The sequence below is a fragment of the Bidens hawaiensis genome, unplaced genomic scaffold (genome assembly GCF_021521415.1).
Source record: "Bidens hawaiensis isolate Kalapana, Puna unplaced genomic scaffold, B.hawaiensis_p1.1 tig00000055_1, whole genome shotgun sequence".
In the NCBI taxonomy this organism is placed as follows: domain Eukaryota; kingdom Viridiplantae; phylum Streptophyta; class Magnoliopsida; order Asterales; family Asteraceae; genus Bidens; species Bidens hawaiensis.
The window spans coordinates 6,471,833-6,496,193 of NW_027491016.1; the positions used below are offsets into that span (position 1 = coordinate 6,471,833).

The 24,361-nt window shown below is 36.8% G+C and overlaps 1 protein-coding gene across 1 annotated transcript; it reads left to right on the plus strand.

The window, feature by feature from the left end:
- Nucleotides 1-739: 739 nt before the first annotated feature.
- Nucleotides 740-3,524, plus strand: LOC143542284 (uncharacterized). Its single transcript, XM_077034934.1, has 6 exons — nt 740-947; nt 1,737-1,976; nt 2,800-2,951; nt 3,026-3,131; nt 3,200-3,322; nt 3,393-3,524. The coding sequence occupies exons 1-6, from the start codon at nt 756-758 to the stop codon at nt 3,522-3,524; spliced, it is 945 nt and encodes a 314-aa protein (XP_076891049.1). The 5' UTR covers nt 740-755.
- Nucleotides 3,525-24,361: the final 20,837 nt, after the last annotated feature.

Below are 24,361 nucleotides of genomic sequence, written 5' to 3' on the forward strand. Positions count from 1 at the left end.
CATAATTCAATCCATTATCGAAGATATACAGGCATCAGGTTTTCCTTAGGTGAAAACTATAACAAAAGATACTTCAATAACTTGGATCAACTGGTGTTTTTTTTTTTCATTTTCTTGATTTTTTGACTTCCAATGTTACTATTTTTAACCTCAATTTTTTTCTCAACCACGCAAAAGATCTTGTGTCTAACACTCACACTTCATCCTCATCCTCATCCTCATTTTTATAACTTAACTAAAAAAACACTAGTTTCTTATTTATCTCTCATCTTTCAAACACTTCTCACACAACATTCCTAATATCTGGATATAATTCAATAATATTTTTATTTCTTTTTTAATTATTTTTCTCTTTCTTCCAATCGCACCTATTAAAAAAACAAATATGGAGGAATTAATAATTTTTTTCTAAAACATATTAAAAAACCTTATTAAAGATAACGAAGTTGTCTATGAAGTAACTATTGCTTCAAGCCACAAACGATGGGGATCTTTCTAGATATTTTCAAAGATAAGGAGTAAAATTGTAAATATTTTCAAAATAATAAATTTTGATCATTTCCTGTTTCTAACGGCTATCCCCAAATTTCAAATAAAACCCTAAAATCTCACACAAATCCTCTCAACTTCACATAGTAACTGTGTGTTTTATGTGTCTATTTGTACAAGAAATCAGAGATCTGGGCTTGTTTCAATTTTGGTTGTTTAATTTCACCAACACAAACACTCAATTTTTCTCACACAGAAGTTTGAAAATGGATCTTCGAAAAGAAACCAATGATTTTATTCGTGAATCGATAGATTACTCTTTCGGGCTTCCAGTATCGACACATACTCTGGAGTTAAAGCTTCTGTCTTCAGAAGAAACACAGAGGCAACTTCGGGAACAGTACTTGTATTTGAAATCCAAATTGCAAGAGAAAGATGAAGTTATCGAGTGCGTTAGGGTTTGTATTTTCTGTTCGCTAATACCGTACAGTTTTTTTTATTGTAATTGTGGAGTTCGGTTTTTGTAGCTTGTTATGAATTTCTTGATTAGGATTAGATTTTGGCGTGTAAGCAAACCGAGCGTTTAGGTAAGTGTTCGTGAACCGTTCAGCGGAAGTTTGTTTATTTAATAAACGAATGAACAAACCTTACGTTTAGGTAAGGTTTGTATTTTCTGTTCGCTAATACCGTACAGTGTTTTTTATTGTAATTGTGGAGTTCGGTTTTTGTAGCTTGTTATGAATTTCTTGATTAGGATTAGATTTTGGCGTGTAAGCAAACCGAGCGTTTAGGTAAGTGTTCGTGAACCGTTCAGCGGAAGTTTGTTTATTTAATAAACGAATGAACATGAGCAAAAAATTTTGTTCCTTAAATTAAAAAATGGACATGAAGACAAGCTTAGTTGGTTCATTTGTGTTCGTGAACGTTTTTTTTTTATGTTTGTGCATTTATGTTCGTGTAAATATTAATAAAAATAATTAAATAGCATTTGTATTTTATATATTATGTCATCCTATTTTATCCAAGTGTCTAACCCCAAAATATTGTGTTCGTTCGGTTCATTTACGGGCTGAATTTTATAGGTGTTTTGAATTGCATTCAAAGTGATTACCATGTAGACCAGAAGTGATTATGATTATCATGGGTCAATTTTTAAGTAACTTTACACTAGATTTAATATTTGGCACCAAGTCTTTTCATGATGATTATTTATTTGATTTTGTTTTCTTACATGATTTTGTATGTAGGCTGAATCAAGCATGAATGCACAAGCTGTAAAGAAGTTTGTGGAAGAGAATCAGAAACTAGCTTTAGAGTGTTCTAATTTGTTAGCTCAGTGCAATAGATGGGAGAAAGAGTGTTCGTTGTATGACAGTGATCGAGAAGCTTTAATGGAGTTTGGGAATGAGGCTGATAACAGGGCTAAGGAGGCAGAGGCACGTGTTCGGGATTTAGAACAAGAGTTGACTAAACTGTCAGAAGAGTTGGCATTCTATAAGCAACAATCTCAGGATGGACAGGTAAATTAACTGCTTGTCTCATTTGAATGTTAGATGCTATAGATTTAATTGTTTTTGAAACATTGGATAATTAGCATCATTGATGTTGGAACAATGGCCAATTGATAAATTAGCTTACCAAGGTGCAGAAAGTGTATCTACTATAAAGCATATATACATACATACACATACGCACATACGCACATACGCATACGCATATACATATACATATACATACACATACACATACACATATGCATTATACATTATAAATATACACAAAGTTATACATTATAAATTATACATGTACACAGAAAATTACATTATACATATACTTATATGCATATATATAAGCATTATACATTTTACATATACATGAAAATGCGCATATACATTACACATATGCATATAGGTATACATAGACATATACATATACATGAGCTTCATCTGTTTGTTGAAATTATGATTTACCTACAACAATTACAATATTGCATACATATACATAAGCATTATACATTTTACATATACATGAAAATACGCATATAGGTATACATAGACATATACATATACATGAGCTTCATCTGTTTGTTGAAATTATGATTTACCTACAACAATTACAATATTGCATACATATACATAAGCATTATACATTTTACATATACATGAAAATACGCATATACATTACACATGCATATAGGTATGCATAGACATATACACATATACATGAGGTTTATCTGTTTGTTGAAATTATGATTTACCTACAACAATTACAATATTACATCGTTGTTTTACATGATTAAAGATTGGCGAGATGATAAAAACCGAATCTACTGAGCATTTTCTTGTTGATACATTGCTATCAACTTTAATAAGCAAAGATGATGTGGCATCAGCAGCACACTCTTTCTTAAAGGCAAACAGTGGGGTGGAAGTGTGCCAAAAGATGCTGGAAATGTGGGAAAGGTTTGTCGTAAACCTTACCTTTCATTTTTTTTTGTTCTTACCAAATTTCTGAACGTAATAATATGCAACTGTAGCTTGAAGCCATCAACCCATAAAGTTTTAGCACTAGTTTCAGAGGTGAAGATATTGCAGAAAGAAAAGGATCACATAAGGAATAATCTCACCACAGCTGAAGAGGAGGTACGTGTGTGCGTAAGTGTATGTGTATATGCGAGTATATGGGGCTAACTAAACTTTGGTTTGACTAGGTCAAAGTCTTGTTTGAAGAAAACAATCTATTGGACAAGGAGAATACGAGATTGATGAAGCTAATACAAAAGGAAAGACAATTAAACAATTCTGGTGGAAAACAGAATAGTGAATCCTTGAAGGTGAGTAATCTAAATTAAGATGTTTGAGTCAAAAAATTATCGAGTTTTATAGTTATGAATATTTGTGCAGAATAATAAACGGAAGTCTAGTCCAAGAGATTTTTGTTGCAGTCCAATTGACTTCAATGAATCTGGTTCGCCAAGAAAGGCACTGTCTCCTTTGAGACACAACAGCCCCGAATCTAGGTTGCACAAAAAGTAACAAGCATTCTATGAACTTCGCTAGTTTTGTCTTTGTTTTTGTTATGTAAAGAACACATTTTCAATGATGGTTTTCTAACTAGTTTGTTTGGAAATTAATAAGTAGATAATAGACACTTGAGGCTCCACTGGCGACCCTCGAGTCGACCAGGCGTCTCGTCTAAACTCGAGTTTGGCCCGTTTAGTCATGTGGGATTGTTAATTATAATTTTTACATTAAACATAAAATATATATATATATATATCATTTATGTATTAGTTTTATATATAATATTATCTATAATGTAAATATATATCTCATATATAAAATAAAAATGATACAAATAAGCCCATTTTGGCAGGTTTTAAGCTCTTGAGAGTTGAGCCTAATGAAACTAGTACATGGGCTAGACGTGCACAAATCGGGTTCAACTGGAAAACCCGAACCGGCTCGAAACCGGTTTTTTCACACCGGGTTGTAAAATGGAACCGGTTCCAATCAAGAACCGGTTCGGTTCCCGACCCGAACCGATGCCCAGATATGCTAACTTTTAAGAACCGGGTAGGGTATGAACCGGAACCGGTTTTTACGTAAAAACCGGTTCCACCGGTTTTTTTTTAAATTTAAATATTATAGCCGTTAGGAACTGGTTCCAACGGCTATATAGCCGTTTTTGACCGTTGGAACCGGTTTTTTAGCTACAAATAGGTTATTTTCTTACTATAAATAGCAAGGTTTGTTTGTGTACTTGTTAAACCAATTCCAAAACACACTCCAAACCACAATTAACCTTAAACCGACAACAAATGGCAACTAATGATGACGTTGTTATGGTGATCGAAACAACAAGATGCCCCGATGTTTGGGTTCATTACGATTTGTGTCTCATGACCGACTCACATGAGTTGGCACGTTGCAAATATTGCTTGAAGTTTCTTAAAGCAGGGTCCAACTCGACATTACGAAAACATACGAATAAGTATTGTCGAGAGAAAAGAAGGTTGGAAGCTAAAAAAACGGAAGTGGGAGAGTCGTCCGGCTCTACAACCCAAAAATAAGTATTCCCGGATTAAAACGACGGACTTTGTTTTTTATGTTTTAGTTGTTATGTTTAGTATCGTTTATGTTTTAATAATGTTTGTAATAGTTATTTTTTAAATAAATAAAATGTTCGTCGTTATTAAAAAAGTAACAAAAATTAATCATGAGTAACAAAAGTAATTATAATAAAACAAATCAAAACTAAATATTAGTTGAACAAGTTACAAATAATTTTACCAAAACAAATAATTACAACTCTTCTTCGTCTTCATTCTCGTCTTCACCCTCGTCTTCGTTATCGGAAGAAACCCCGTCCTCCGCCTCCTCATCATGAATATGACGCTCTATTGGTATTTCGTCTTCAAAGTTCGCCTTGTGTTGTACACGATCCACCGCATCCAAATGGTCCTTTAGGCAAATGCAAACCTCTAGAGACTCGGGAGTTAGTTTTGTTCTTCGCATAGATAACACCCTCCCATTAAAAGAAAAAACCGATTCGGAAGCAACCGTTGAGGCTTGTACGGCAAGCAAATCACGAGCCATGGCAGATAGAATGGGAAATTCGTTTTTTTTACCTTTCCACCAAGCCAACAAATCAATATTGCGAATTTCGTCGACCGTTGCGCCCTCAACATAGTTTGCTCCACTATATCGACCAAGTTCGCTACTTGGTGTGTTTCCTCTTTGCCTCTTAGATGCCGATTCACGAATCCCATTCATCAAGTTTATAAGTGGGTCATTGCACGGCCTACTAGTTGTTGTTTTTTTCACAAAAGACGATCTCGTGCTTGGACCATACATTTGAAAATAATTGTCATAAAGGTCTTGAAGGTTTTTGTTGAACTTGTCCTTCGCTTCCGTCGACAACTTCGGGTCAATCTCGTGCATACCTAAGTTGTCGAATATTTCCTCAATCGTTGTTTCAACCCCATTAACATTCCAATAGGGGTTTAATGCGGCGGCACAAGTAAAGACCGGCGGTATGTTTTCAAAATATTTTATGAATTTTTCTTTCATCACCGCAACAATATTTTCGAAGAGTTTGTTCTTCTCCGCAAAGCTTTTAAAAACACAAGACATATAGTACAATTCTTGCAAAACCCAACAACTAGTAGGGTAATAGACTCCCGATAATTTTGTTGTTGACTTTTTGAACACGTCAAGATACTCCAACAAATAACCGACTTGGACCCAAACACTTTCCGGAAACATATCGGCCTCGCGTTCTTCAACAAGATTGTTATGAAAAGCTTGTAAAGTTTGACGTTGGGCAAAAGCACACTTTAACATATGACAAGTTGAGTTCCAACGGGTTGGAACGTCCCAATTCGGCCCCAAATACTTTCTTTCAACCGACTTGCAATAGTTCTTATATTCAAGATGTCTTCTTTTACCACTTTTGAAGACATCTTGTAACATAAGTCTAAAGTATTTTAAATCATCACAAGTGTTTTCATTGTCAAGACCTATTTGAACAACCAAGTTGATGATATGTGCAACACATCGGACATGAAAAAAATCCCCGAAACAAGGTGGTGAATATTTAATGATAAATTTTTCAGCCGCCTTAGTATTGTTTGAAGCGTTGTCAAACGAAATCGAAAATATTTTATTTCTCAAGTTGTAAGTCGTTATAACTTCATCAAGTAATTCAAACAATTTTTCGGCGGTATGTGGGAACGGGAAGTTTTCAAAAGCGATGGTGCGTTTCATCAATTGCCATGTCACCGGATCAACCCAATGAGCGGTGACACATATGTATGATTCGGGCAACCCGTGTGGTGCCGACCAAACATCGGTAGTTAAACTAACCATGGCTTCTAAAGAATGAAAAGACTCAATTAACTCTTTTTTAGCACACTCCCACAACCTGATACAATGACGTCTTAAGGTAGTACGACTTACATGTGTGTATCTCGGTTGTAGAGTTTCGCGAATCAACGACGTCAACTCCGGGTCATCAAAGTGGTTAAACGGCAAACCTCGTTGAATAACGAACTTTGCCATTCTATCTTGAACTTGAGTCGTGTTGTAACGAAATAGTGTACCATCTTTACCCAAGTCAATTTGATCGGTCGTGCCAATCCCTTTCAACGCCTTGCAATATGGCTTCTCGATGTGCTTTCTCAAAGTAGAGTTGGAATCGTGCTTTAATATTAAACCACATAGTTTGCAACGAGCCTTTTGATAACCTTCGTCATCCACAATCAAATCCCAATTCTTCCATATGTCTTGGTTGCGGTTATGGTTGACTACCGTAACAACCCTTGGGTCCTCCGTAACAGGAACGGGGGCAACAAAAGCACTCTTCTTAGCCTTCTTGTTAGTTTTTTTGATGGGTGCCATAATAATATTTAGTTGGATGGTCGGGTAAAGGAACGGGTTTGCTAAAGGAGTAGTATTTTAGTTTGTTTTTGAGTTTGGTGGTGAAACAAGTGGCGGAAACAAGTTATATATAGGTTTGGGCATCAAAAACCGGTTCCAACGGCTATATTACCGTTGGAACCGGTTCCAACGGATCTATTGTCTCAAAAACCGGTTCCAACGGCTATATTACCGTTGGAACCGGTTCCAACGGCTAATTGGTGTCTAGAAAACCAGTTCCAACGGCTATATTACCGTTGGAACCGGTTCCAACAGCTAGTTTGACTTTTGTTTGACCCTTCAAAAAAACCCGTCGGAACCGGTTTTTCCAGGTACGAACCGAACCGGTTCCAATTAAGAACCGGGTTGGAACTGATACTGACATACAAATAAGAGAACCGGGTACGATTTTCGGGTACAAAAATACCCAAACCGGGTATTGTACCAACCGGGTTGGAACTGGAACCGGTTCCGATTCGGTTCCACCAGTTAGGTTCCGGAACCGGTTTTTTTGTGCACGTCTAACATGGGCTCAAGCTCAAGCCCATTTAAGCTCGAGTTTTTAGCAAGCTAGTCTCGTATGGCCCGCTAGTGATGGCTCGGCTTGTTTATACCCATTGACATCACATCATATCATCCTGTGTTTTGCTTTTGACATTGCATCTTAGTTCGATTATCTATTTTATTATGTGATTTATGAATCGTTAAAACTATTTTGGTTTTTAAACATGTTCTATTTATTCCTTAACCAATCTAGTGTAGTGTATAGGGTGCGCGTGCGGGTTCAACTGCTTTTTTCATATGTATATGTAATGTTTTACGGGTTTTCTATTGACCCAAGATTTTTAAACATTGACACTCAAGATTTTAACTTGTATAGAAAACTCAATATATGCATTTTGCATTTAAAAAACAAAGTTAAAAGTTAAGCATTATCAAATTAGATCAAATAGTTTAGTTATTAAGTTACTGAATATGTATTTCCTTTTTTGGTCAAGATAGCCTAAACTACCTCAATCTTGGATACTAAATGATGTATGTGACGGATCCGAACTGAAAAGGTAAACAATAAATATGAGCTCGGGATTTAATCTCAGTTATGAAAGAAAACGAATTATGGACAAGTCATTTTCTTTGAAGAAAGGTTTGTGTTTGGTGATATGTCATAAGATTGAAAGACAAATGTAGGTTACCAACTTCCATCTATTCATCATTAAACCAAGCTTGCCATTTCTTCGATTTGACTCGACAAATCTTTTTTAATCTAGAATAAACCAAAACGTCCTTTTTCATATTTTACGCTTTTGAGTTTTTTTTTTTTTTTTTTTTTTAAGGTGGAAGTTAAAGGTGGAGGTGGGATGTCTTGGTTGACGAGGATGACAACATGGGAGAGAGATAGTGGTCTGGTTGGTAGAGGTGGCACCGTCCCACTAGGAGGTTGTGGTGATAGGCTGGTGAGATATTTAAAATTAATAACATAATATAACTATTACTAGATTCCAGTAAACATTCAATAATTGTGGGACAGCTTCCTTTAACAAGTCACATCACATGTATCAATTATGAAATCTTGTTCAACGGTCTGCATCACAATTTCACATGTCCTGCAAACCTATCCAACATTCGAACCCACATTAACATGGCTCAAACCTCAACCACGGTAAGCACCCCACACCTAGACACCTTGTCCCAGCAACACATGTTTAAAAGGCATGAGCGTCTGACAAATTAGACGGTAGCCTATGATTCAGTTAGCATGTTTCTAAAATTTATCCAGTAAAAGCTTCACGAACCACTAAAAATATTATTTTAGTGAACCAAAAGCTATTAAAAATAGAATTACTAAAAGCTAAACTCTTAATAAAATCATTAAAAGTAATAAGCTTTTACTAGGCTGCTCATTTATTTATTTATTTTCATTTATTATAGTCACACACAATGGATGTTTAGGATTCCTTATTTTAGTCTTCTTACGACTTTTAACTTTTTGAAAAGTTAAGTGATGTTTGAGTGTTCTTATGATTTTAGTGAAAAGGTTGGATATGTAACTTAAGTCATAAGTATGCCAAAATAAAGAATCCCAGACATCCCAATTCCCATAATGCGGAGTTAATCTGTTACAAAAGATTGCTCTCCATAAACTAAAAATAGTAACGATATACCTTCTTTTTTTTAATAGAAACGAAATAAATCTATAACTTGAGAACTAAAATTTGAGCTATGATTCTCAAATATAAACTAAAATTTAGACTTTAAATTAAACTAATGCAATTAGCATTACAATTAAAACATAATAGCAGCATTATAGTAATCGCAAGTCGGGACATGGAATGGCGATTAACTGGAATTAATCGGGATTAACCGGTGATTAGTCCGAGATACAACCATACGTAATAAGAACAAAATCAAACAAAAGAAGGTATAATTTATTGAAATAAACAAACCATTATACAAAGTAACAACAAAAGAGAACAAAAAAAAAAAACAATCAGCCATCTCAGTAATTAAAAAACACAACAAATGTGACTACCGTAAAGAATAATACCACCACCACCACATCCCAAAATTCACAAACCCTAACTCTAGAACACAAACGCAGCCGCTAAGGCAACCACTGCAACAGATCCAGCGACGGAGACTCTGTTCAAGCTACCGGAGTTAGGCGACGACGTCGGAGAATCAGCCGGAGGCGACGAGATCGACGGCGGCAGAGCGGCAGGAGTTGACGGAGCGAAAGCATTAGGAGCTGGCGGAGATGCCACCGGAGATTCCGTCGGCGATGCAGTAGGTGTTACGGAAACAGGCGACGGAGGCGAGGCTGTCGGAGTCGCGGTGGGAGAAACGGTTGGCGCGGCCGTCGGCGACTGTGCGATTGCAGATCCGGCGACCAATGCCACCAGTAATACTACCATAAAGGTTGAGTATGCCATTGTTATTGGTTGGTTTTTGATTCTAGAGAGAGTGATTGATGAGTGAGACGAAGAACAGAGGATTAGGGTTTATATAGTTTGGGTTTTTGAATAAAGGTTTGAAGTATTGGTTGGCATCCACCTAATCAACAGCTAAAATCGTGTACACGTGTTATAGGATTTTGTGAGCCCTTGATTTTAGAAGTAGGAAGTTACCGTTATAACGGTTCATTTTCTCATATCAGTTTAATTAGAATATTTTGGGGACCCGGTATCCACACACCCTTTGACTTATCCTTACACCTTTTTTAGTAAGGTTTCATAAGATCGTATAACCCCTATACGATCGTATGTAGGGTGTGTGAGTTTTGAGAGGCACATGTACACGTTATTAAATCAACATTTTTTTTCTTTTATTTCATATTTTTACAAATATAATATTATAATAATAAGATTAATATATTTTTCTACCAATAAATTTTTTCACATAAAATATTAAATTTTCTATAACTTTGCAATAACAAGGTGTCACACCCTCAAAATCCACTAACGGAGTTTTACCGTCAGAGGGTGTGAACTAACAGGATCGGAATCATCAGTTATAATCAAACCATAAAAATGTTTAAATGAAAATAAGTGCGGAAGCGTAAAACCATAGAAACAATGTTACGTCACGCAGGACGATTTAAAACCAATGATAACAGTTAAAAGTAACTTTGCATAGTTAAAAGTTTATCAATCAATGCATGTTCCTAAACCGCGCGCCCGCCTCGGCTACCTGAGAATAACATACTAAAAGTGTCAACACAAGGTTGGTGAGTTCACAAGTTATATAAAAATAAATCGTTTAGCGTTTGCGTTCAGCGTTTTGCGTTAAAGCGTTACAGCGTTTTGCGTTACAGCGTTTTGCGTTACAGCGTTTTGCGTTACAGATAGTGTTATGTCAATTATATATCGATAGGTAGCTAGTCTATACAACAAGTATTACTAAGTGTTCGACACCGAAGCTGACTCGTTTATTAAGTGCCTTGTCACCAGGTCCTCCAGACCATGGTACGTGTTAGCCAAAATTACACCCGCTCGACCTCCAGTCGAGTTTAGCGTTGGGTGGGGTTTGTCAAACCCAGTAGTACTACTCAACAGTGACTCGCTATTCAAAATATTAACCGGTTCGATGTGTAGGACTTCAAATGTTTCGTTTGCCACTTAGCCTTTACAAGTGATATATAATTTATAACAAAATCTTAAATGCGTTGTGGAGTATGTTATCTCCCCCAAGTGAAAAGCGTTTGAAAACAGTTTAAAGAGGGGAAAGTGAAACTCACTGTTTGCGAAGAATTTCCCAAATTAAATCACCAAGATGCGCGTCACAGAAAAACTCTCTCTAGCGTTCTAAAACAACAAAGAGATTTTTCTAAGTGTCGGAATATTATCGAGTCTCTAGACCCGGCACATAATACCTATGCACATAACATGTTTCGTGTTTCGTTTGTGAATCGTGTGTGACTTTAACAAGTGTATTTGTGACACATTACATGTGTAAGCAATCATATACGTGTCATGTATTCATAAAGTATATCACTAGCAATTTTTCCCCGTAAGGGCATTTTGGTCAAATCATGACAATTAACTAGCCATCATTCCCCATAAGGGCATTTTGGTCAAATTATGACAATCAATTAGCAGTTATTCCCCGCAAGGGCATTTTAGTCAAAACACGACAATTATCTTGCAATCATTCCCCTCAAGGGCAATTTGGTCAAAACACGATAATAAATGAGCAAGTATCATATTTCATGCATTTTCACAAAACTCAGCAGCTAGTTTCACCGAGACAAAAATTCTACTTAAAAGTTTGTACTATTCCACCGATCATAGCATCTCAATTAATTTACCAAAAATCATCACAGAAGCATATATGTCTTAGGTTTCCAGAACATATTTTATTATATTTTTATTCCACATAGTTTTCTCACAATCATCAAATCATTACAGCAAACTCATAACAGTCAAATTCATGCGCAACAGAATGTTATTTGCAATTCCCGTTAAACGAAAAATCCAATAAATGCAAGACCACTTGGGTTAGGTTTCTAACTCAATGAGTCAACTTCCAGAAGTGGAACCAACCCAATTGGTCTCGTATTTCATGAGATATAACATTTACAAAACAACCTAACAGCAGGTCTAACAGCTCAGCTTTGCACAACATTTTTGTAAAATCATAAAAGTTAACTTCTACTTGTCCAAAAATTACAAGTTTATATTCTTTAGAAACTAGACTCAACCTAGTTTACTGTAATATTAATAATATCAACCAATTTTCATGTTTACACTTCGTTACAGTCACTTAAACATCAAATACACATTCTGTCCAGAAACTGTTTGCATCCAAACTCAACATAATAACAATCTATGAACTATCATGCATTCATATAACCCTCTAGACTCCATAAACACCATCCATGCACATCAATTACACATTACACACAAGATTAGGGTTTTTGTTTGAACTCAAATCAAAGACACAACAATCAACATGTTACAATATCAATTCTACTTATCAAATCATTACTCAATCAACAACAATCATATTGATTATATGTATATATGAAATCGGCAGCTTAGGGTTTACAATTAACCCAACAAACATCAAAATCAAGTAATAAGAATGTATAGGATAATCAATTATACCTTCCTAGCACCTAGTTCTTCAATCAAGGGCTTGATTTGGTGGTTGTATGTGTGTGTGAAGGTGACGGCAGCCAAGAGGGATGGAGGGGGTGGCTGATCGGTTTTGGGAGAAAGAAAAATAAGAGTTAGGGTTTATTATAACATAGTATTTATAGAATAATATGTTACACTTTAGCCCCTCCACTTTTAAGTATTACTTTTCCTAGCTTAAACTAACTTGTTTACATCTTGAGTTAACGTTTATAACCATGTTATCACACAACACATAAGTCTAACACATAATTATCACATAATTACTGTTTTGACGTTTTTCGTTTATTCATCAATCGTTTGCGTCAACTCGTTTGCGTTTCGGTGCAATTCCCGAAAGACTACACATGTAGTAAGTGTTAAGCGTCATTTAAACCCTAGTTTAAATGTAATGAAGTGTGCGTTATAGATTTAGTGATCTTAAGTTTGAATTGACGGAGTTGAATTAACGGAGTTAACCTGAAATTGACGATTGTCACACAAGGATCTAAATCAATCACCTCAGTTTTATAGAGGTAAACACCATACCTATAAGGTAGCGAGTGATTTTAATATTTTTAATAACTAGTGATATTAGGTTATGTCTTAATAGAAAAGAGTTCAAATAAAAATAAAGAGTTTTCTAGAAATTGTAAGAACTAATAGATTTTTGGCATTTGGTATTAAAACTTATGGTAAAAGAATAATTATAGAAAACTATGCGGTTATAATGGTGAAAAAGTAATTCTAAAAAACTATGTCGGTTTTTGGTAATTTTAAATCTCAACCATTGATTAACATGATCCAATAACGCGTTCGTTTCACAGAATTCAAGGGAATGTCAGGTAAAGTTAGGTTTAGGTCTCCAAATAAATAGGGCCTTTGTTGTTTATTGTTATTATTATTTATTTATTTATTTTTTTTTGCGTTCATATATACATATCGAAACACATGCTAAGACTATCTTCAATGCTTCTAGTGGAGAGGATGCATTTGAAGTGCACTTCGTAGGGATGCATTGGAGTGGGGAGCATTTGAGGGAGATGCACTTGATGAAGTGCGCCCAAGTGCATCTAAATGGTGGGCCCATTACAAAATAAAATAAATGGTAATATGGAAGAGAGAGGATACATGTGGGAAGAATGAGTTGGAGTTAAAAACAGAAGAGAGAGTGCATGTGGGAAGGATGGGTAAATTGCTGATGTGACAGGAATGACAAGGATGCATGTAGTAAATGCAGGAGCTTGCATTGCGGGTAGTCTAATAAATGATATAACACTTTCTTTAAACAAATTGTTTGTTCGGCCCGCTGGCAAACTCGAGTTTTAGTTTTTTCTTTCTTTTTTGTTTTTTGTTTTTTTTTCTTTTATTTTTCCAACGCAAGTTTCATTCTCAGTTGAGTCGCTTTTCAAATCTAGAATTTTTTTTATTTTTTTTTCCGCATACATGTTCATGGCTATCATAATTATTTGTTCTCTTTTCTAATTTTTCATTTAAGTTATTCATTTTATGTATAATCCTTGAATTTGTATTATATAAATCATTTATCTTTTTCAAACAATATTGATAAATTTTATATACCGAACACGACAACTGTTCGATACATAACACAGAGTTACTAGCTATTAATACATAAAAAATATATTTTTCAATAGCATAATACTACATTTGTTCTATAAAAAGTTTATAATTGTCGGTCTCAAACCTAATAAATGAGTATATATACTCATGTAATTTAAAAAAGGCCCAAATTTTCACTTCGCATTAAGCCTCCAAAACTCTTGTGCTGGTGACGTGAGGTCGAAGACTCACTCAAACTTTCACCAAATACTACTAAATAGATAGTGGTAAGTGGGTATCGAACACGAGGAGTTTGTGGAAAGTGTGTTAATAAGTAGCACAACGATTAACTAAAATAAATGTAAATGACAAAAAAGTAATTTTCAAGTTGGTTTTGATTTGATTTTATAAACTAAAGTTAACTAAATGAAAGTTGTAAACGAATAACTAAACAAGCATTCCTCTCGGGTTCGGGTTATTGCTCAACACTCTTGTTAACATTCGATGGATAAATCATAATATCTCAGTTTTGTGCACATACAATTGTTTGCGATTAATCAAGAACTAAGTACTCGGATTCATAGAATGCAAGGTTGTTACTTAACAATCATCAATACTATTCTTCCTAGTTCTTCCCACTAAATCTCGATTGCCAACGACACCAAGAACATATGGCTAAAAGCTAGATAGAAACAATATGGACAAGTTACAAACAATCACACAAACACGAGATTATACTGACATTGACATTTAGATAATCAATCCAAGTTCAAGAACAATAAATAAAAGTGTTTTGTAAATAACCTTACATCCCGAGAGGAATACCATAAACCTAGCCACTCATGGCTCGAGAGATCATTGTTGTGTCAAGTATCTTGTTACTAGCAATCCCAAAGATAAACCAAATGATACAAACACCCAAAATGTTGTTTTTGTCTTCCAAAATCGCTTTTAGGCCGTCCTAAGTGAAAGAGTAGGTGAAAAGGCAACCAAAAACGGCCTAATAAGAAGACATGCAAGTGGCCTTACGCCCCGGACCGTGGTCCACGGTCCAGACCGTGGGCCACGGTTCATCCACGGTGCATAAAATGACCAAGGTACGGTGAAAACTGTCTGATTGGAGCTGGGTTGACCGTGGTCTACGGTGTTGACCGTGGGCCACGGTGGAGCTTTTGCTCATTTTCTTGTTTTCTTCATATCTTTCTCGTTTCAACTCCGTTTTCTTCGCCGTTTTCGCCCACATTCTCGTAATTTCATCCTCTACCTCCTCCTACCTGCAAGCATATGAGTAACCATAGTCAACTTATTCCATGAAATTAAGTTGGTTAAGCCAATGCATTTATATCTTTTAACTCGCTTAACGGCTTTCCTACGAGTCACTCGTCACATTCCCACACTTAACCGTTGCTTGCCCCCAAGCAACACTTCAAACAACAATTGTTTTCAAACTACAACCACCATACATACCAACAATTCCGGTTTAGTCAAGGTCCCAAGTCATACCATATTCCCTCGTTACTATAGGTTTGCACTAGTATTCTTGATATTATATTTAAACCATAGAATTCTAATCTAACCTAACATGATTTTGGTTTTTACCCACACATAACACACCTCCACACATTGACTCTCTTCTTGGTGATCATTCACATGTATTCAATCATAACCAATTCTCCTCGCATACGCTTGTACTGTCATCAAATCTCCACCTATATAAATGCTTTGACACAAATGCAAATCAAGAGGACTTAAAACGGGTTATAATGGGGCAGGTGTAAGGGTATGGAAGGGGAATGTTGAAAGTAGCTCAGGCGATCCGATCCGGCTTATAACATATGAACTAAGTAAACAATGAAATACACAACTATATACATTACTAACTTACATCTCAACACTCACTACACCATACTTCGAACATTGACTCTCAACTTTTTCTCATTTTTTTTCTCTTTTTTTCTTATTTTTTATCTTTTTTTCTCCTTTTTTCTTTTTTTTTTCTTTTTCTTTTTCGAATAAGCATAATACTTAATACTTCCTATTAATTAGTACTATAACAATTACAAATACAAAGAAATACCTACTAAGCCGGATCGTCTCGCAAAATAACATCGGGGCTGATCAAATCAAAAAGAATTGGCCCAATACTGTTTTCTACGGGAACCAACCCCCCGCCCCTCTCATTACCCACGCTCATATGTGTAATGTATGAGGCCCAACCCCCGAAACCCACACTCGAGCTCATCCAGACAAGGCTTAAACCTAATTGCCTCTATCACTTTTGCACTTATGCCAAGCTAAGGTTTCGAAATGCATTGATCGCACAAGTTCTAACGAAGAATAACCAATCTATCACCGCTCTTCACTTTCCGAATACACAAGTGGATATGGACATGTTATGCAGGTTATTGTACTGAAAGCATGCAAACCTTGACTAAAATACTACTCAACCTCGGTTTTTAAAACAACTAAGCAAACTTGACCTTCAGGGAATTGTGATCATGAAAAGGGACCAAAACCTTACCTCGCCATCTTACCACTTTCCGACTTTCTTTAAATTTTTAATTTTTAGTTTTTAATTTTTTCTCTTTTCTTTTTCTTTTTCTTTTTTTTATGAAAAATTTTTAAGAACTAAAAATTCCCCCCATCCCCACACTTGGGATACATTGTCCCCAATGTATGGTTTTAAGAAATTTAAAACAAAGACTCTACTAATTAAAAACACCACCTCTTTTCATAAAAAACCCGTGTTGTCCCCAACATAGTGTCAAAGCGAAATCCATAAGAATTTCCCCACACTTGGTTTTTGCTAAGATGGTAACTTAAAATACCATTAATAACAGACAAACTAGAAATTATAAAGCAAAATAAAAATGAAAATATACAAAATGTACAATTACCACCTTTTTGAAACTATTATGACATTCAAGATGGGTGACTGGCCCACTCCCGTGCAGCCTTCTCGTTATAAGCACGCTCTTTTTCAAGCAACTGTTGTCGGTTTTCCGGCAAACCAAGGTCGAGCCCGAGCATTGATGTTCAGATATTTTGTATATATATATATATATTAATGTGTTAATTACGTAATTTTGTTTAGTATATTGTTAGAACTTTGGACTTCATACGTGCTTTTGTATTTCAGGTCATTGATCGTTAAAGATGCTAAATTGGAGACTTGTACGAGCATGGAATGATATCTCGGGAATACCGGGGCATAAATTGAAGTCTTAGGAAGTGTTAGAAGGATTTGGGAGGAGTTTCGATGAGAAACCTAAAGCCGATACTAAAACTGAACAAGATGGGTTCACAAAAAGTGACCAGGAAGTAAAACGAGCATATCCTGGGCTAGAAAATGAGTTACGGGACCCATAATATATGAATTTTGGGTTTCTCGACAAGAGGAATCCAAATATGAAGTTATTTTGGACCATAGAGTTTCCTAGACCATGGCGCTGCGCGATGGTTCCCAAAAACGGGAAAGTTAGGGTTTTTGTTTAAAACATGTTTTGACAACCCTAATCGATTCCATTCAGTTTCAGGCAGTTTCTAGAGCAGCAAGAGGAGAAAACCTTCATTCCTATTCATCTCAAGGCCATAGATATGATCCAAATCATCCAAATCGAAGACCGAGAGATGCCAAGACGCGGCTAGACCGTTCGAGTCATACCCGGGATGTATAGTTTGTAATCTTTCAGTTTATTTCTCATGTACTAGAACAACTAATTGTAATTATTTTGATGTTAATATATGAGTATTGATGTTTAGTATGTTCGTACAATTAGTCGGTTTAGGTTTATTTCGATCAGAACGATTAGTTTGTCGATTGCTATAATAGTTGCTCATAGGATTGTTTGACCTGTTAATTGCAATAAAGCATACGTTTGCCCTTAGTTGAGTCACACTGGCAGGGACCGTTTGATAACCAGTGCCGTGTGTTAGCGAGCGTGGATACCTAAGGTTTAACCGGTTAGTCAGTCTGTAGTTGACACAAGATAGTTAATCTGTTAAGTTGCATGAGATTGCTGTTTGATTGCTTACTTGGATTCCGGGTGTGATTTGCTTTATTTGATTGACTGAATCTTGAGTACTTGTTCGTTTCTTATACAATTAAATTGTCTGCTAGTGTGATCAGCACTTTGATAGAATTCACTTCATAATGTTAGGAATCGATTTCACTGCACACTGACCACATACTCCTCGTGGTTCAACACCCTACTTACCCTGACTAGCTTAAGTGATTAGGATACTGATTTACTTGTTTTTTACTAGATAGCGACAGTCTAGCATCAAGCATCCTCATCCTCCACCATGGATCATCTAGGTTAGGTGGATGTCTCACTTTCGTCTTCCTTGGTCGGCCACCTTTTTCTGCCACCTTCTCATTCTGTTGATGCTCAATTTCTTTCTTCTCAACTGACCTGTCAATCATAAAACACTCCATTTTCGTGTGATCCTGTCTCAAGGATACACACTTGTTAACAAAATCTGCCTTCAGGCTTTCCTTGTCAACAAGAGGGTCAATAGTATTTTCAAATAATAATAACCGTTTATCACGATTCCCACATTTAATTCCCAGGGTCCCCTTAGCACAATCAATTACTGCAAGTGAAGTGGCGAGGAAGGGTCTATCCAATATGACTGTGGATTGCATAGTAGTTACATTTTTAGCATAATTAAGTACTAAAAAGTCAACTGGGTAACAGAAATCCTCCACATATACCATCACATTATATATCATGCCTCAGGAAAGTGTATGGGTTTGATCTGCTAAAACCACGGCGGTGTTTACTTTTTGTAGCGGACCAAACTCATACTTATCATATAAACTATCGGGCATGATACTAACACAAGTTCCAAGATCTAGCAGTGCCCGATCAGTTTTAAATTCACCAATTTGGATTGATAAAAATGGCACTCCTGGGTCTTGAAGTTTACTCTGGATAATATTATTATCAACCCTCCCATCCGTTGTTTTGGTTAATTTGTCATTTAAACATGTATTACAAGAACAATTTTGACAAAAAGATGTTTCTTTCGATTGTATTTCAGAGTTATTTTAAAAAACTATTTCATAATTACCCACATTTTCAATCTCATCACTAATATCTTCCACCACCCCCTCAACAAACTGTGGTGTTGGATCAACTTGAACACTAAAATTCCAAATATAGGTAAAAGACTTCCCGCATTGATATACACGTTGTTCCCCTTCTTTAAGCTCGAGCTGTTTTTCTTCAAATTCTCAACATCGGTTGCAAGTTGACCCATTTGAGTGGTCAACGATTGAATGGCTTTGTCATGGACTTCGTCCTTTTGCATTCGGGCTTCATCAAGTTGATTCCTTTTCTGCATGTCTTGTCGCATCAAATTCAACATGTCCATCACTTCATTCCCACTTGAGGAACTTTAACCCAAAGACCCGCTTTGACCACTTCCCGTTTGTTGAAATTGACTTTGACTTCCTTGGTTGTTCCCACTTTGAGCATTCCCTTGATTAAAATATTGTTGACGAGGAACAAAATGGGTTTGGGAAGTCCCTTGAAAATTAGGGTTGAGTTGAGTCGATGGGTTGCCATATCGAAAATTGGGATGATTTCTCAACCCGGGGTGGTACGTGTTTGAATTCATGTTGTAGCTCCGACCACCTCCTTGGCCTTGAATTCCATTTACCTCTCCAACTTGCCCTTCCACACCGGGACACAAATCACTTACATGTCCCAACCCGTTACAACTCGTGCACACATCATACACTTGATTAGAAACTTGAGGTTCTTTGTTGTTAACCGCATGCAATTGTGGTCTTGTGATAGCCGGTCTTGCTCTTCTTACGGTTTGAGCTTTTCTCTTTGATGTGACCGACATTTTCTCCAAGAATTCCCAATCATCAATTGGTACCGAATGTACCATTCTTGATTGACATTAAGTCCCGCTCATCTTCCATACTCAACCCCTCATGAAAGGCGTTCAACAATTCCCAAAGAGCAATACCATGGTGAGGACAATTCTTGATCATCATGTTGAATCGCTCAAAGGCTTCATGAAATATCTCACCCGATTGTTGTTGGAAGCTTCTCAAACTTCGTCTTGCATCATTTGTCTTTTGGGCCGTGTAAAACTCTTCCAAAAACCTTTGTTGCATCTCGGCTCAAGTGTAAATCGATGTGGAAGACAATGTGTAGAACCATCTCTTTGCCTTATCTTCTAATGAAAATTGGAATAAAACCAATTTAACCTCATCTGGTGAGAAACCTTGACCCCCGATCGTGCTGCCAATCGAGTCATACGCCTCCAAATGGAAATAAGGTTCTTCGGTTGCCAAACCCTTGTACTTTGGTAAACTTTGGAGTGTGTTGGTTCTAACCTCAAATGTTCTTCCATTTTGATTTTGAGGAATAACCACCAGAGATGGGTTGTTTGTAATGATCAGTCGAAAATGAGCTTCGATTCCCCTCGCCATCTCTCTCACATGCCTTCTCGGTACCCCCATTGGTACTCTCGGTTGACCCATTTGCCTATACACGTGCCTTGGCGGTGGATGTTGTTGGAATTGAGGTTGAGGTATTGGTTGTTGAGGTTGTTGATAATGAGGTTGTGGAGGAACTTGTTGCAATGGTTGTGGTTGTTGCAATGGTGCTTGAATGACATGTGGCCCGCCCCATTGTTGCATTTGTTGTTGCGGAACATACCCAAATTAACCTTGCATCCTTACTTGATTTCCATAACCCCCACTGGAATATCCCTCTTCATACTCTTCATACCCTTCGCTATTATCGCCATAACGTGGCCCACCAAACGACTGCGGGCCTGACCTAAGACCCGGTGAAGTATGGATGATGGGTGGGTCTTGTGGTAATGTGTATGGTTGATTATAAGATGGGTTTTGTTGACATTGGAAAGGTGATTGTTGTGGTGGGTTTGATGATTGTCCTTGAATAGGCATGAAGTTGGTTAAGGGTGGAAGGCTAGCTAGTGGTTGAAAGCTGAACACGGTTGAGGTAGGATCACTTGTAAGGCTTGTAGTGGTAACGGTTTCATTGGGAGGAGGGTTTTCTGGATTGATGGGTGGTGGCATAGGTGGTAAGGATTGACCCGAAGCCATGCTTGTGGTGTCAGTTGTTCGAGTGTGTGTGCTTAGACCTGATAATCTTATTTTCCCTTTGAAGAATCCGATTCTGACGAGCAGTTTGTTCAATTTCGAGATCAAAAACTAACGGTGATGAAGACCGAGAGTTTCGCGTATGCATATACCTGTAGATACCTGCACACTAACACAACCCGTGTAAAACTGACAATAACAATTAAAACAAAAACTACAAAAGTAACACACGTTGCGCACTACTCCCCGGCAACGGCACCAAAATTTGATGTGAGGTCGAAGGCTCACTCAAACTTACACCAAATACTACTAAATAGATAGTGGTAAGTGGGTATCGAACACGAGGAGTTTGTGAAAAATGTGTTAATAAGTAGCACAACGATTAACTAATATAAATGTAAATGACGAAAAAGTAATTTCCAAGTTGGTTTTGATTTGATTTTATAAACTAAAGTAAACTAAACGAAAGTTGTAAACGAATAACTAAACAAGCATTCCTCTCGGGGTTCGGGTTATTGCTTAACACTCTTGTTAACATTCGATGGATAAACCGTAATATCTCGGTTTTGTGCACATGCAATTGTTTGTGATTAATCAAGAACTAAGTACTCGGATTCCAAGAATGCGAGGTTGTTACTTAACAATCAATCAATACTATTCTTCCTAGTTCTTCCCACTAAATCTCGATTGCCAACGACACCAAGAACATATGGCTAAAAGCTAGATAGAAACAATATGGACAAGTTACAAACAATCACACAATCACAAGATTATACTAACATTGACATTTAGATAATCAATCCAAGTTCAAGAACAATAAACAAAAGTGTTTTGCAAATAACCTTACATCCCGAGAGGAATACCATAAAACTAGCCACTCATGGCTCGAGAGATCATTGTTGTGTCAAGTATCTTGTTACTAGCAATCCCAAAGATAAACCAAATGATACAAACACCCAAAAGGTTGTTTTTTTCTTCCAAAATCGCCTCTAAGGCGTCCTAAGTGAAAGAGTAGGTGAAAAGGCAACCAAAAACGACCTAATAAGAAGACATGCAAGTGGCCCTACGACCCGGACCATGGTCCATGGTCCAGACCTGTAACATCCCAAATTTCATGATGTATTTAAAAGAATCAAGTTTAAATGAATTATGAAAGATAAATGAAATTATCTAAAGTACAAGGGGTTTAGTGTCATTAGATAAAAAGATAAACATGAAACCCTACCCCTTCCTATATATACAGCCAACATCCCATCTTATAAGAATCTTCACCCTAGCCTCCCTCTTTACCAATTCCCGTTTTTGAGAGAGCAACCCTCAAAGATCCGGCGATTCCCGGAGATCTAGCCGTCGGACCGTTCTCAAATTTTAACTGAGTGTGCATAAGATATATGTAAAGATTTCCACCAGACAGATTTTCAATCAGAGGTCGGGAAGCACGGTTTTTATCAGCAAACCCATAACAGTGGGAAATGAAGTTTTCTGGCAACTATTTGGGGTTTTCCGGCGACGGTGGCGGCGGAGTCCGGCGGTAGCAGCTGGCGGCGCTGGTAGAGATCGGCGACCCAGTCGCATGGCCTCTTGAATCACTCAATTCTGAGTTCGTTTGATATGGTTTTGGTCTATTTGAGTGATTTCGAACATAAACCTCAAAGGTGCGTTTTTATTAAAAATGAGACTTTTCGTGGACGGATTTGCATGAAACTTGGTAGGATGATGGATTAGGCCACGATAAGAAATAAAGTAATGAACTTTTAGTAAATGGGTTAGTTGGTTCGGTTTGGGTATACGAAGTTGGTACAACCCGAGACCCATAAAAAGGGCCAATACGGGTTCTAAGGAAGAGTCTTGGGGTAAGATGGCTCTAAAACGGCAAAATAAGGTAATCGGGTCTTAATTGCATGAAAAAAGGGCTTCGCATCAAGTGCCATGCGAAATCCAAGAATTTCGCATCGCACGGCCATGCGAAGCGAAAAAGCATGCGAAGCGAAAAAGCATGCGAAGCGAAAAAGTATGCGAAACAAAATACTTCCATGCGAAGCGAAATTCCATGCGAAGCGAAATTCTACCAGGCGAAATTAATCATGCGAAATTTAGATGTGAGAAGTAGGATTTCTAGATAATTGATACTCGTGCCTTGTTACACAGTTAGCCGTGCACAGTTAAGGAAGGGCATTACCATTAACGGCGAGAGAAACCGACTTCAGGTGAGTTCTAGCCCCTTTATCTGTCATGTTTTTGGGGCTGTGTGCATACTCCTATGTAGTTGATAATACACTTACTTGATTAGTAAGTGTATGATACGTGTATAATTGTATATTGAATGTATTGTTATATAATGATTGTATGAACGAGTACGTATATGTATTTATAACTAGAAGATATGTAAAGTATGCACGCATGATAAAGGTATGGTTATTTGAGACAGAAGGGACCAGACCCTTATAATATCTGTGATGTTAGGGACCAGACCCATATAATATCTGTGATGTTAGGGACCAGACCCTTGTAATATATGTGATGTTAAGGACCAGACCCTCATAATATTTGTAATGTTTAAGATAGAATAGCTTATGGTATACCATAGGGTTTCATGAAAGAAAGTATGTAAGTACGTATGCATATAAATAAAGTATGTATGAATGAAGTATTAGCAAGTAAGGAATGAATACGTATCTTCGGACACGTATGAGTAAGAATATGAATGTAATGTATGTTAATTGATTAACTAGAACTCACTCAGCGTAGCTGACTTTTAGAATGCACGCAGGTAAATAGGTTAAAGGAGCTGGCTTGAGGATGGCACATGGTAGGGACCGGAAGACTGGCATCTCGGGGAAGAAATGTTATGAAATATGATGTTATGTTAAGACAAGATTTTGTTGTTTTGTAATATGATGGTTGATGTTTTAGTATTCCGCGAAAGTTTTTAATTAACTCTGATATTTAGAACTGTGTTTATGAGTAAATCCAACACCAAAGTATGGCTTCCGGGAACAGGGCCTTACAAGTTGATATCAGAGCATAAGTTCGAGAGAATAAGCATCCTTCATGCTTAAACTCGAACAGAGAATGGGACTTAAGGAAGAAAGAGAAAGAAAGATGCCAGTCCGAGAATGCCATGTGTCGCTCAAGCAAGCTCGAGAACGGTAAAGTACATGACTAAGTTCATGTAAAGATTTGAGAAT